This window comes from Artemia sp. Qi Xiang Cuo, chromosome 11 (genome assembly GCF_049724085.1).
Source record: "Artemia sp. Qi Xiang Cuo chromosome 11, ASM4972408v1, whole genome shotgun sequence".
NCBI lineage: Eukaryota > Metazoa > Arthropoda > Branchiopoda > Anostraca > Artemiidae > Artemia > Artemia sp. Qi Xiang Cuo.
Window position 1 is genome coordinate 30,108,035 of NC_142804.1, and position 12,485 is coordinate 30,120,519.

A 12,485-nucleotide genomic window follows, 5' to 3' on the forward strand; every position below is an offset into this window, starting at 1 on the left:
CTCATCCCATCAAAATTTTGAGATAGCCATTTTGTTCAGCGTAGTTGATTTCCAGATAGGAATTATGTTTTTGAGGAGGAAACTCCCCCACAGCCTTAGGCGTTGTCGTAGATACTTATAAAAAGGCTCATTCGATTGGAAATTCGAAGGGCTGGTGCCCTTTTTAATAGTCGAAAATGATTGGAGGGGAATTAGCCCCCCCCACGCCCAGCATTCCCCCAAACACATCCAATCAGAATATTCAGCTAGCCATTTTGTTCAGCGTAGTTGATTTCCAGATAGAAATTATGTTTTTGAGGAGGATACTCCCCCAGAATTCTCGGGGCAAGGGTTTTAAGTTATGCCCTGAGAGTATATAAGAACGATGTTGGCACAATGTATCATTTATTATTTTTTTTCCTTTAGAGCAGGGCACTTCGTATCGAAGAAGTTGTCGTAGAAACTTCGAAAAGGGTTCATTCAATTGGAAATTGGAATGGCTAGTGTCATTTTTAATAGTCGAAAGTGACTGGAGGGCAACTAGCCCCCCCCCCACCCATCATTCCCCCAAACACATCCAATCAAAATTTTGTGATAGCCATTTTGTTCAGCGTAATTGATTTCCAGATAGAAAATGTGTTTTTGAGGAGGACACTCCCCCACAACCCTCGGGGCTGGGGTTTTAAGCTATGCCCTGGGGGCATATAAGGTTTTTTAAAGAAGGCGTTGTCGTAAAAACTTCAAAAAAGGCTCATTCGACGCCAACCATCTCCCCAAACACATCCAATCAAAATTTTGAGATAGCCATTTTGTTCCACGCAGTTTAAAATTCAGAAAATTATACCATTGAGAAGGACACTCCCCCCATAGTCTTCAAGGCCAAGGTTATAAGTTATGCTCCGAGGGCACGTAAGTTTTTATTGCAATCTTTGTCATAGAAACTTGAAAAAGAGCTCATTCGATTGGAAATTCAAAGGTCTAGTGTCCTTTATAATAGTCGAAAGCGATTTGAGGGCAACTAGCCCCCCTCTCTCGCCCAGCTTTTCCCCAAACACATCCGCTCAAAATTTTTAGATAGGCATTTTGTGTACCACTAATCAGCATCTATAAGTAAATGAAACCCAAACGAACAGAAATTACAATAAATAACCGAGTCAAACTCAAAACGAGCAGAAATTAACATAAGTTGGGCTCAAAACCCTATGCCTTCCCAAGGCCAGAACATAATTTGCACTTTACTGAAAAAAAAATACAAATGAATTTACATTGTCAGTTTAACATACATATACTGACATATAGTAATCAAAATGTTAATATTACTTATTTATTAAAGTTATAAAAGTAAAAACATTTATATTTTTTTTCAGTAAAATGCAAATTGTGTTCTGGCCTTGGGAAGGCATAGGGGTTTTGGGCCCAACTTATGTTAATTTCTGCTCGTTTTGAGTGTGACTCGGTTATTTATTGTAATTTCTGATTGTTCTGGGTTTAATTTATTTATCAATACTGATTTGCGGTTGTTTAAAGCTTGGTAGATTTTTTCATTTTGTTGTTGCTCATTTTTGGTTAACTGGAGTTCTTTACGTTTCTTTTAAAAACTTATTTTGTGGAAATTTGTTTTAATTAATCTCTTAAAGAGTAGAGAAGAAAGATGTCATTCATCTCAAGTTCTGAATGGAATCACCCAACACAAGGTTGAGGCTATGAGCATGGCAGTTAATGTAAATTACATGTAGTGCAATTTTTATAATACAAGCTTACCCACCTTAAAAGGGGCTGCTAATGACACTGGTTTGGTATTTTCACAGAAAAATTATAAAGCAACAAATTTTTACCTCCTTCTGGATGTTTAACAGTAAATACCCCCCCCCCCCATCATAGATTTTCTTGAATTAATATCAATTGATATGTCTGAGTTTTTTTCATTGCTCAGGCTTTTCTGATATAGCTCTCATTTGTTATGTTTTAAAAAAAATTTAAACCATTTTTATAAGTTGCTTCAAGCTCAACCCCCCCCCCCTTCCTGTTCATAAAGACTTTCGTTTGTGAAATCGAAATGATTGTTCTTTGATTGTTGGTAAAAATTTCTTTTTAGCTCTCTTATTAACAAATCCTGTCCATTTTCCTATTCTCGTTTTGTTATGATCTTTGGTGTGTGAGATTAAGTACCTTCCAGCAAGATTTGTAATGATTCTTTGAATTGCCCTTTTATATAATATATTTTTCTCGTCTTTCCTGAAATCTGAAAAAATTAATGGTCAGAGATTCCCACTTTGATTTTTTTTCGAAATTCAAGACGCTAAATTTCCTGACAAATGCAAAAACAAAATTCCGTAAAGAACCATTTCGAATTAAAACAAATTTCAAATTTAAGATATTGACTGGTGACAAAGAATAAAAACACACGCAGTTTACAATATCATATACGATGTGGTGTCTACTAACAAGTATATATATAGGGCTGCTAGGAATACAAAAAGTCTGCTATTGTAAAAAATAGTGTTTTATTTTACAAAGTCCAGGAACAGAGAAGATCTCAGACGACTCACACGACTCAGAACAGATTCACAAACAGACGTAAAGAAATATAGAGTACATAATACGTATATATAGAGGGACTGGGCTGTATCCAGGACTTTTTTTCGGAGGGTGTTTTAAACAAGGATTTCTTTTCGGGGGGGAGGGGTTACACAAAAAAAAACTTAAAAAAACACGTAACGAATTTGTTTGCATTTTTATTACGTTTTTACGAGTCATACAAACATATCGGGGGGGGGGGAGGGGTTCAAACGAGAAATTGCTTAAGGATTGTTATGGGTACCCGGATGACTGACAGTATTTCAAACAATAGGCTGTATGAAAAATGTGGTTCAATCCCGCTTTCTAGGACTATAATGAAAGAAAGGTTGAGATGGCTAGGGCACGTTGTGCAGATGAACGTTGACAGTTTGCCGAAGAGTGTCCGAAACCTTTTCGTCCAACCGTCTAGGGCTAAACGGAAAGCAGGTCATCTTTGTCTGGGGTGGGAAGACGTCATAAAGGAAGATTTAAAGGAAATAGGAACTTCCTCGGAGGGTGTAAAAAGGGAGACGTTGAATAGATGGAGATAGAGATGAAGCCTGCGTAGCTGTGTTGGCCTCAGGCGGCTTGGTGCTGCGGTGAGTTGTTAATAGTAGTAGTAGTAATGAAAGTTGGTCTCCGTGGCTGTAGCAACAAGGCAATAAAAATGCGTTTTAATATACGAAATAGGAATAATAAATAAATATGTTTGGGAATGACGCTTACTGTATATTGTTGTGAAGTACACCTATATCAAAAACGGATTTATTTTATTTGAGAACACTTTTTTACACAATTTATTTTTTCAGACTTCAAATCAAATTGGCAGAAATTGTGACAGCCAATTTGGGGTCCCTTCAAAAATCAGGGTGGGGCTATAGCCCCAGCCAGCCCCTCCCCCTAAACGACGCCCCTGAGGTAGAAGATTGACTATTACTTGGAATTAGATCTATTTGGATGAATTGTTACTGGAATTGTTCGAGCCACTCACAAACAAAAGGGACTCTTGGCGTGCCACTGTGACGAATGTGATAGAAGGTGACAGAGAGCTAAGGTGCTTGAGTCCTTCGACAAGTAAAAGTGAGATCCCTGTGAAAGTTCAAACTTTTCGAAGCTTTGTTCTTTTAACGTGATTTTAAAGCCCGTGCTGCTGTTTTTTATTGTTTTGGACTTTTTGGATTGCAATTTAACCAGCAATAATTGCAATTACTATAAAAAATAATAATAGGCAATAATTAAATTTGAATTCCTTGCAAATCAGTAAATCTCATTACTGGACTGATCAATTGAAGCCAACTTCTATTTAGTACAACTGGTCTATTCACATGGTGTAAACAGACAAGTTCTCACTTTTGAGCTCATCTCTTGGAAACCAATAAATGGGTTAGTCAATTTTCAGTGCATTCTGACAGAAATTAAATCACTGGAGTGAAAAATTAAACACAATCTAGGAACAAAGCGGCTTTTTAATGGATATACAGAGCGTGAATCAAATATCAACGAACACTCCAGATGAAACACTTTAATTAGTTTGTTAAAACTTGCAAAAACCGTACTAGTCACAGGAAGAAGTCTTAAATAACACAACGTCGTGTCTCTTGTTTTGCATAGCTTACGTCTTTGTCTTCTCTTTGTGCATATCTGAACATTGTTCAATCTATTTTTTCTCCTTTTTTTATTTTTCATTTCCTTTTTCCCCAATGATAAAAGGTTTCCGTATATGAACCTGAACTTTTATTAGAGTTAGCATAGGAAAGATTTTTTTTTCTTTCAAAACTCATTATCTTATTAAAACTTTACAACTTTTCGCTAGTTTCATTTCATCAGTTATAAATGGGAAGGCAGTGCGGTCTAAGACATAATTCTCCCTTCGGTCGCTGGGTAATACTACTTACCACACGAATGGCGGATCAGATAGCTGGAGAACAATCACAAAGCCCAAGCAAACAAGGAGTAATCCAAGGTTGAATAAACACATCAAACAACAAAAAGATTTTGTGTCGGGGCATAACGGATGTGGAGCTCTCGTTGTTTCAATCACGATTCTTCCATGGCGGGAAGTCTTTGTTTTTGTTGATGGTGTACTGCGGACTGTGCGGTAAGAACTAGAAGAAGAAAATTAAAATATGTAATTACATATTGTGCATTAATATTATGAGAAAAAAGTGAAAACAATATCGTGTTTCCCTAAGTAACTCGCATTAAATTTAGGACCATATCGGCGATTAGAGAGAAGTCCACAAAATCCGTTCTAGGGAAGCAATTCAAATACTTCGTGAGAGGGAACCCGTATTTCAAGGGTAGGATGGATTGAGTTTTTTTTGCAGAAATATTAATATGTTTTATATATTACAGAATGTCGCATCTTTTTGTATTAACCAAACAAACTTTTCGCACAAAGTAAGTTTTTCAAAGAAAAGTAAAGAACTTCATTAAACCAAAAATAAACAAAAATAAAATCAAATAATCTACCAATCATACAACTACCACAACTCAATATTAATAAATATATGAAACCCAAAACAAACAGAAATTAAAATAAGTCAAACTCAAAACGAGCAGAAATTAACCTGAGTAGGGTTATAAACCCTATGCTTTCTAAAAGTCAGAATATAATTTGTACTTTACTGGAAAAAATTCAAATAAATTTACTGAAGAAAATGTGCATTGTCTGCTAAATATAGCCTACATAATGCTGATATTTATTCCTTAAAATCTTAATTAATTTTGATTTCTTAAAGTTATAAAAGTGAAAACATTTAAAAGAATTTTTTTCAGTGAAGTACAAATTACATTCTAGCTTTTAGAAAGCACAGGGTTTAGAACCCTACTCAGATTAATTTCTGCTCCTTTTGAGTTTGACTTATTTTAATTTCTGTTTGGATTGGGTTTCATTTGTTTATTAATACTGATTTATGGTAGTTGTGCGCTTGGTAGATTATTTGATTCTATTTTTGTTCATTTTTTGGTTTAATGGAGTTCTTTACTTAAAAAAAACAAAACTTATTTTGTACAAAAATGTTTTTCGATTAATTTCTGTTCGTTATATATTAACATAGTCTTTTTCGGAGAGCAAGTCTCACCGTATCCTAAAGTTAAACCACTAGCACTTCGATACAAACAATTGATACCCCCTGGGCGTACCTTAAAAGCTTTGGCCCTAATCTCTTGAGTTTAGTTCGACTCCAAAAGGGGTTTTATATGATATTTAGACTATGTTATATGATAATAGAATGACTATCTCAAAATTTCTATTAGCCGCAATTTGGAACAAAATGACGTGTGTGCAGGGGGAGAGGGTAGCTGCCCTCTTATCACTTTGTCTCGTAAAAAGGGCACTAGAACGTCTAATTACCAATCCAATCAGCCCTCTTTGAAGTAAATATGACCGCACTTACTATAAAAACCCTATATGTCCCCAGGGTAAACTTACAACCCTTGCCCTGAGGGCTGGGGGGATCTGTTATCCTCAAAGACATAATTTCCAGACTTTTCTGATAGACTTAACAAAATGGCTATATCGAAATATTGATTGGAAGGGTTTGAGGAAATGATAGGCGTGGAGGGACACATTTGCCTTCTGATCACTTTCAACTAATAAAAAAGGGACTAGTGACAAAATTGTTTCATTATTGTTTATTTTTTTGCCAGAAGAAAGATCACGGATGCCTATGTATTTGTTTGTTTTTCCCAGGGATAATCATATCGATCCAGTGGTCCTAGAATATGGGGAGAGGGCTCATTAGAACGAAAATTAAAAGTTCTACTGCCCTTTTTCAAATACTTCGTGAGAGGAAACCCGTATTTCAAGGGGAGGATGAATTGAGCTTTTTTTGCTGCTTTAAAGAGCAGGCAGAGCAAGTTTAACCTCCCCCCCCCCTCCCATGGTCAACCATGTGGGGAAAAAATGGGGTTTGAAAACCTTGACTATACTCTTAGAGTGTGTTTCTAGGGATAAACATAAATTATTTTGCACATTTAAGAGTTTTCTTTCCTAAAATGTTCATGGATGGTCCTTGCAAAATCCCGTTTGGGAATTTACTGCTAAAGGGGTATAGTGATTACGACGTGTTATCAAAATGTTAAAGAAATTATTCCATTATTTTTTATTTTAAAAGCACTAATAAGTGTAAGGTTGCATTAAGGTCGAAATAATAACGGTTTTTTTATTGTGTTCGCTGTATTTTTCAACACGGTCTCAGATCATTTCCATGCACTTATCGCAATGTCCCGGCTTGATGCTAGATTTTTCAAAGTCCTCAAAACTTCATTTATAGCCTAGGGGACGTCACTGCGGCCTGGAGAGTTTTCCCTCCGACATTTTCTTTTAATTTAAGAAAGAGTTGAAAGTTCAGGACTAAGCCAACGAGTCTGTTCAATGTGGTTGCCTTACCTCAGGTGAATCTAAACCTCAGCTCATTCATTCCATCCCATTGATGTATGAATGACGTGTCATGATCAGAGCTGTATAGAGGATTTTATTCGGGTGGATTGGGCCACTAAACACATTAAGGAACAAAATTTTGTTTCAGTCAAAAGACTTCATTGTACAAAAAAAAAGAACACAGGAACTACTCAACTAGTTTTAAAAAGTCAAAAGAAAAGGCCAAGTGCTGATATCAAACAGTTCGTGGTAAGGAGCTGCAAGTAAGGAGCGACCCGGCTCAATAGTAAGCGAAACTCTAAAAAACATAATTTTGATACCAATAGATGCATCAGACGAATCGTATTTTTATGCTGATTTTAAATATATAAATTTCATCAAGTTTAGTTTTACTCATCAGAAGTTACGAGCCTGAGAAAAATTGCCTTATTTTCGAAAAAAGGGAAAACCCCGAAAAATAATAGAATCTTAATGAAAATCAGACCATCAGACTCAGCTTATCATAAAACCTCAATGCAGAGGTTTCAAGCTCCTATATGCAAAAAGTGTGGAATTTTCTATTTCTTGCCAGAAGAAAGATCTCGAATGCGTGTTTATTTGTTTGTTTTTCCCTGGGGTGACCGTATCGATCCAGTGGTCCTAATAGTATCGCGAGAGGGCTCATTCAAACGGAAGTTAAAAGTTCTATGGTAAATAGGCCCCCTCCCACACTCATTTTTCCCAAAGTCACCCGATCAAAACTGTGAGATAGCCATTTTGTTCAGCATAGTCAAAAATATAATAACTATGTCTTTGAGGATGACTTAATCCCCCATATTCCCCCGGGGAAGGGCTGCAAATTATGAACTTTGCCTATTGTTTACATACAGTATTGGTTATTGGGAAGTATACATATGTTTTCAGGAGGTTTTTTTTCTGGTTGGGGGTCGGAGAGAGGGGATGACATGGAAGGATCTTTCCATGGAGGATGTTTTCATGGAGGAAGGGACACTTCCATGAAGGGGGCGCCGGATTTCCCAGCATTATTTAAAAAACGATCAGAAATTAAATAGAAAAAGTTTTTTTCAACTGAAAGTAAGGAGCAACATTAAAACTTAAAACGAACAGAAATTATTACGAATACGAGGGGGTTCAAACCCTAGTCAATACCTCGCTCTTTACGCTGAAGTTTTTTTCAGTAGGCTACTTTCAAAAGAGCTATCTATTCTAGTTAAACGGCCTTTGTGAATCAGGGGTCATTCTTAATGAATTGGAACAAAATTCGAACTTTAGTGTAAAGAACGAGGCATTGAATAGGGGGCGAATCCCCTTATATACGTTTTAAGTTTTAATGTTGCTCCTTACTTTCAGTTGAAAAACTTGTTTTTTCTATCAAACAGTTCGTGGTAACGAACTGTAAGTAAGGAGCGACCTGGCTCAATGGTAACCGAAACTCTAGAAAACGGGTTTTTGATACCAATAGATACATCAAAAGAATCAAATTTCAATGCTGATTTCAAATATATAACTTTCATCAAGTTTAGTGCTACCCATCAAAAGTTACGCGAAAATTTACCTGAGAATATTTGGCGGATTTTCAAAAAAAGGAGGAAAGTTACCATAAAAGTTATAGAACCTTAATGAAAATTACACCATCATATTCAGCGTATCAGAGAACCCTACTGTAGAGGTTTCAAGCTCCTATCTACAAAAATGTGGAATTTTGCATTTTTTGCCAGGAGATAGATTACGGATACGTGTTTATTTTTAATTTTTTTCAGGGGGGATCGTTTCGAGCCAGTGGTCCTAGAATATCGTGGGAGGGCTCATTGGAACGGAAATTAAAAGTTCTAGTGCCCTTTTTAAGTGACCAAAAAAATGGAGGGCAACTAGGCCCCCTCCCACGCTTATTTTTTTCCCAAAGTCACCCGATCAAAATTTTGAGATAGCCATTTTGTTCAGCATGGTCGAAAATATGATAAATATGTCTTTTAAGATGACTTAATCCCCCGAAATCCCCGGGGAGAGGGCTGAAAGTTATGAACTTTACCCAATGTTAACATATAGTATTGGTTATTGGGAAGCATACAGAAGTTTTCAGGAGGGTTTCTTTCTGGTAGTGGGGGGTGTGTGGGTCGGGGGTCATGTTGGAGGATCTGTCCATGAAGGAAGTTTTCATGGGGGAAGGGAAATTGCCATGAAGGGGGCGCCGGACTTGCCAGCATTATTTATTGGTTATTGGGAAGTATACAGACATTTTCAGGAAGGATTTTTTTCTGGAAGGGGGAGGGGGCTAGAGGAGGGGTTACTCTGGAGAATCTTTCCGTGGAGGATGTTTCTTTGGGGTAAGGGACATTTCTATGAAGGGGGCGCCGGATTTCCCAGCATTATTTAAAAAACGATCAGAAATTAAATTAAAAAAAAAACAAGTTTTTTCAACTGAAAGTAAGAAGCAACATTAGAACTTAAAACGAACAGAAATTATAAAGTATATGAGGGGGTTCTCCCCCAAGTCAATACCTCGCTCTTTACGCTACAGTTTTTTAGTGCTTTCAAAAGAGCTATCTATTCTAATTAAACGGCCTTTGTGATTCAGGGGTTTGTGAATCAAAATTTTTTTAACTTTTAACGTAAAGAGCGTGGTATTGACTAAGAGGAGAACCGCCTCATATACGTAATAACATATACGTAATAAAAAAAAACAATAAAAAAACAAGCGATACGGCTCAATAGTAATCCAAACTTTTAAAAACGGAATTTTGATGTCAATAAACGTATCAAAAGAATGTGTTTATAATGCTGATTCTAAATATATAGATTTTATTAAGTTTAGTATTACTCATCAAAGGCTACGCGCCTGAGAAAATTTACTCGATTTTTTAAATAGGGGGGAAACATCACCTACAAGTGAAAGAATATTAATGAAAATCACACCGTCAGATTCAGCGTATCAGAAAACCCTATTACATAGGTTTCAAGCTCATATCTACAAAAATCTGCAACTTTGTATTTTTTGCCAGAAGAAACATATACGAATATAGAAGTTAGTAACGTAAGTTAATTTGTAAATTACGTCATAACCAAATTTAGAGATATTCATTTAGCAAAAGAAAAGTAAAATTTTTATGCACATTTTGTTTACTTATTCAATGACGGTGAACCAAAATAAAAGCTGCATTAACTAAAAAACGATCAGAAATTCAATAAAAAAAACAAGTTTTTTAAACTGAAAGTAAGGAGCGACATTAAAACTTAACACGAACAGAAATTATTACGTATATGAAAGGGGCTGTCCCCTCCTCAACGCCTCGCTCTTTACGCTAAAGTTTGACTCTGTCTCACAACTTTATTTTTTAAAACAATAAAAAACTTCAACGTAAAGAGTGAGGGGTTGAGGAGGGGACAGCCCGTTTCATATACGGAATAATTTCTGTTCGTTTTAAGTTTTAATATCGCTCCTTACTTTCAGTTTAAAAAACTTGTTTTTTTATTGAATTTAATACATGAAAGATTGAAAATACTGCCAAGGACTTTTGAAATGTTCTTACATTAAAAATCCCCAAACCGAAGTCTAAATGGCAATTCTTCTTTCCAGTGAAAATGGGGGCAGATATCAATGTTTCGATGAGCGGCGAGCAGGGCTAAATCCTTCAGCCTTTTTTGTCCAATTGAATTTCTTAGCCAGGTCTTTCGCATTAAGTGTGAAAACACTCCTTTCTGAAGTAGCAGTATTTACAGGCAACGTTGCAAGAACAGTCAAAAGAATGAAAATATTAAAAAAAAAGGCCAAATCTCATTCCTTAAGAATCAAGACAGCACAAAAAGGTAAAATATCTGAATAATTCAAGCTCAGACTTTGATTTCACGGACTTGGGATCAACACATTCTTAGGATAGGAAAGGATGCTAAAATGTGACAAAGTATTCTGGCGCAGTTTGGAACGTTGTTTCAGCTGTGAAACGAAGTGGTGTAAAAACAGTAAAAAACAGAGAGGTTGTATAGGGAGAAGGTAGGTCAGGACAGTTCGGTTGCACAATCTTTACGCCTCTTGTTCTTGGACGAGTAGTTTTAAGTCCTAAGGTAATGGCAAAATGCCGAGCTACATCAAAAATAAAATCCAAAGCAGTCGCAGCATCTTCTTGCATTTTGTTTGTTTTGGTTAAAATAGTCCTTACATGTTGGCAAACGGCGGCTAAACCGAGGAGGAGAGACAGATGAGTCTTTCACAAGGGAGGCATCAGGCTGAAAGAGCCTTCTGCCACATGGAGAAACATCACAAACTGTGATTGGCCCAAGCTATCCAGCAACTGCGGCGTTTTTTCAAGCGTTTCAGTGAGGCTGGTCTCCTCAATAACTGCAGAAGAAAGCCAAATAAGTCAATGGATATCCCGGAAACACATAACTGAATAGGGGTGCTCAGCCTGTCTTGTTTCAAAGATCCAGTCAGATTCTGTTTTCATCTGGTTAAGAGGTTTTTATCCACTTCTTTGAGATTCCGGGTTCCGAGTAGCAAAGCATTGTATAATTTGCAGACTTCCGATAAGGTTGTGAAGAAAGGCTTAAAAGCTGAAATTGAATAGACGAAAGAGATGACAAGGTTGAGACTGGGTATGTTAAGGTGTGCGTAAAGTGCCTTCAGGTACTGTTTACGTATGACGGCCTGAAAACATTTCTTATGGTCACTTATTTCTGCTGCTCCGTCATGACCCTGAATAATGATTTTTCTAAATTTTTTTTAGATTGAGGCTAAGGCTGTCAATAAACTGAAAAACTGATGAAAGAACACCTTGTCCAGCTAAATCAGTAAACGATATAAAACCAAGGAAAGGCTCACGAACGTTTCTAGCAGAGGAATGGTGGGCACAAACAGATAGCTGCTTGTTATTACAAACATCCACCGATTTGTCAATAAGCTCCAAAAACCAAGGGCTTGCGTGTATTTTTCTGACAATGGATTGCTGAAGAAGTTCTACAGATGTGGCAGTTGTGCCTATCTGAATTATTGGAGGAACATCTCTGGCATTTATGGCCACATAAAGAAGGTCTTTGCTCAGAATTTCATCACCGTGTCTTTCTTCAGTTGAAGAAGAGCTGTAGCTCTCGTTGCGTGATTGAAATAGAGCCCATATTTACTTTCGGCAAAGCAAGCTCTTGCCTCCTGCAAAATATTATAACTTCAAAATTCCGTCTATATTTTTGGAAATTTTCATCAACTTGGAATTTAATAGCTGCATCTAATTGTTGATTGATACAGTCCAGTTTTTTCCGCGAAACAGATATTAAGTTGTCTGGGGCTACAATAGAATTTCCGTGAAACTTTATTAGATAGATATTTGTGTAACATTCAATTGTATCGTTCCAGTTTTGAAGGCTTTACTGATAAGATTGTCTAAGCGCAAAAATACCTTTCCCAGCTGTTTCGAACACAGAAACAGCACACATCTGCGAACAGCAGCGTTCTCAGGTATGACAGCCAGTTGAAATGAGTCAGCCAACTCAACCAAACTTCTTGATTTCCTTTTCTAGATGCTGGAAAGGTGTAAAAAATATCTAAGACTAAGGGCTCTGTAGCATAGGCTGTTTA

The 12,485-nt window shown here is 36.7% G+C and overlaps 1 protein-coding gene across 1 annotated transcript in view; it reads right to left on the reverse strand.

Moving 5' to 3' along the window:
* Positions 1–12,485, reverse strand: part of LOC148946860 (uncharacterized) — a 77,408-nt gene that overhangs the window by 19,073 nt on the left and 45,850 nt on the right. The window contains exon 4 of the mRNA XM_089097168.1: positions 4,434–4,643. Coding sequence (XP_088953294.1) covers positions 4,434–4,643 — 210 coding nt within the window. The remainder of the gene's footprint in view (positions 1–4,433; positions 4,644–12,485) is intronic.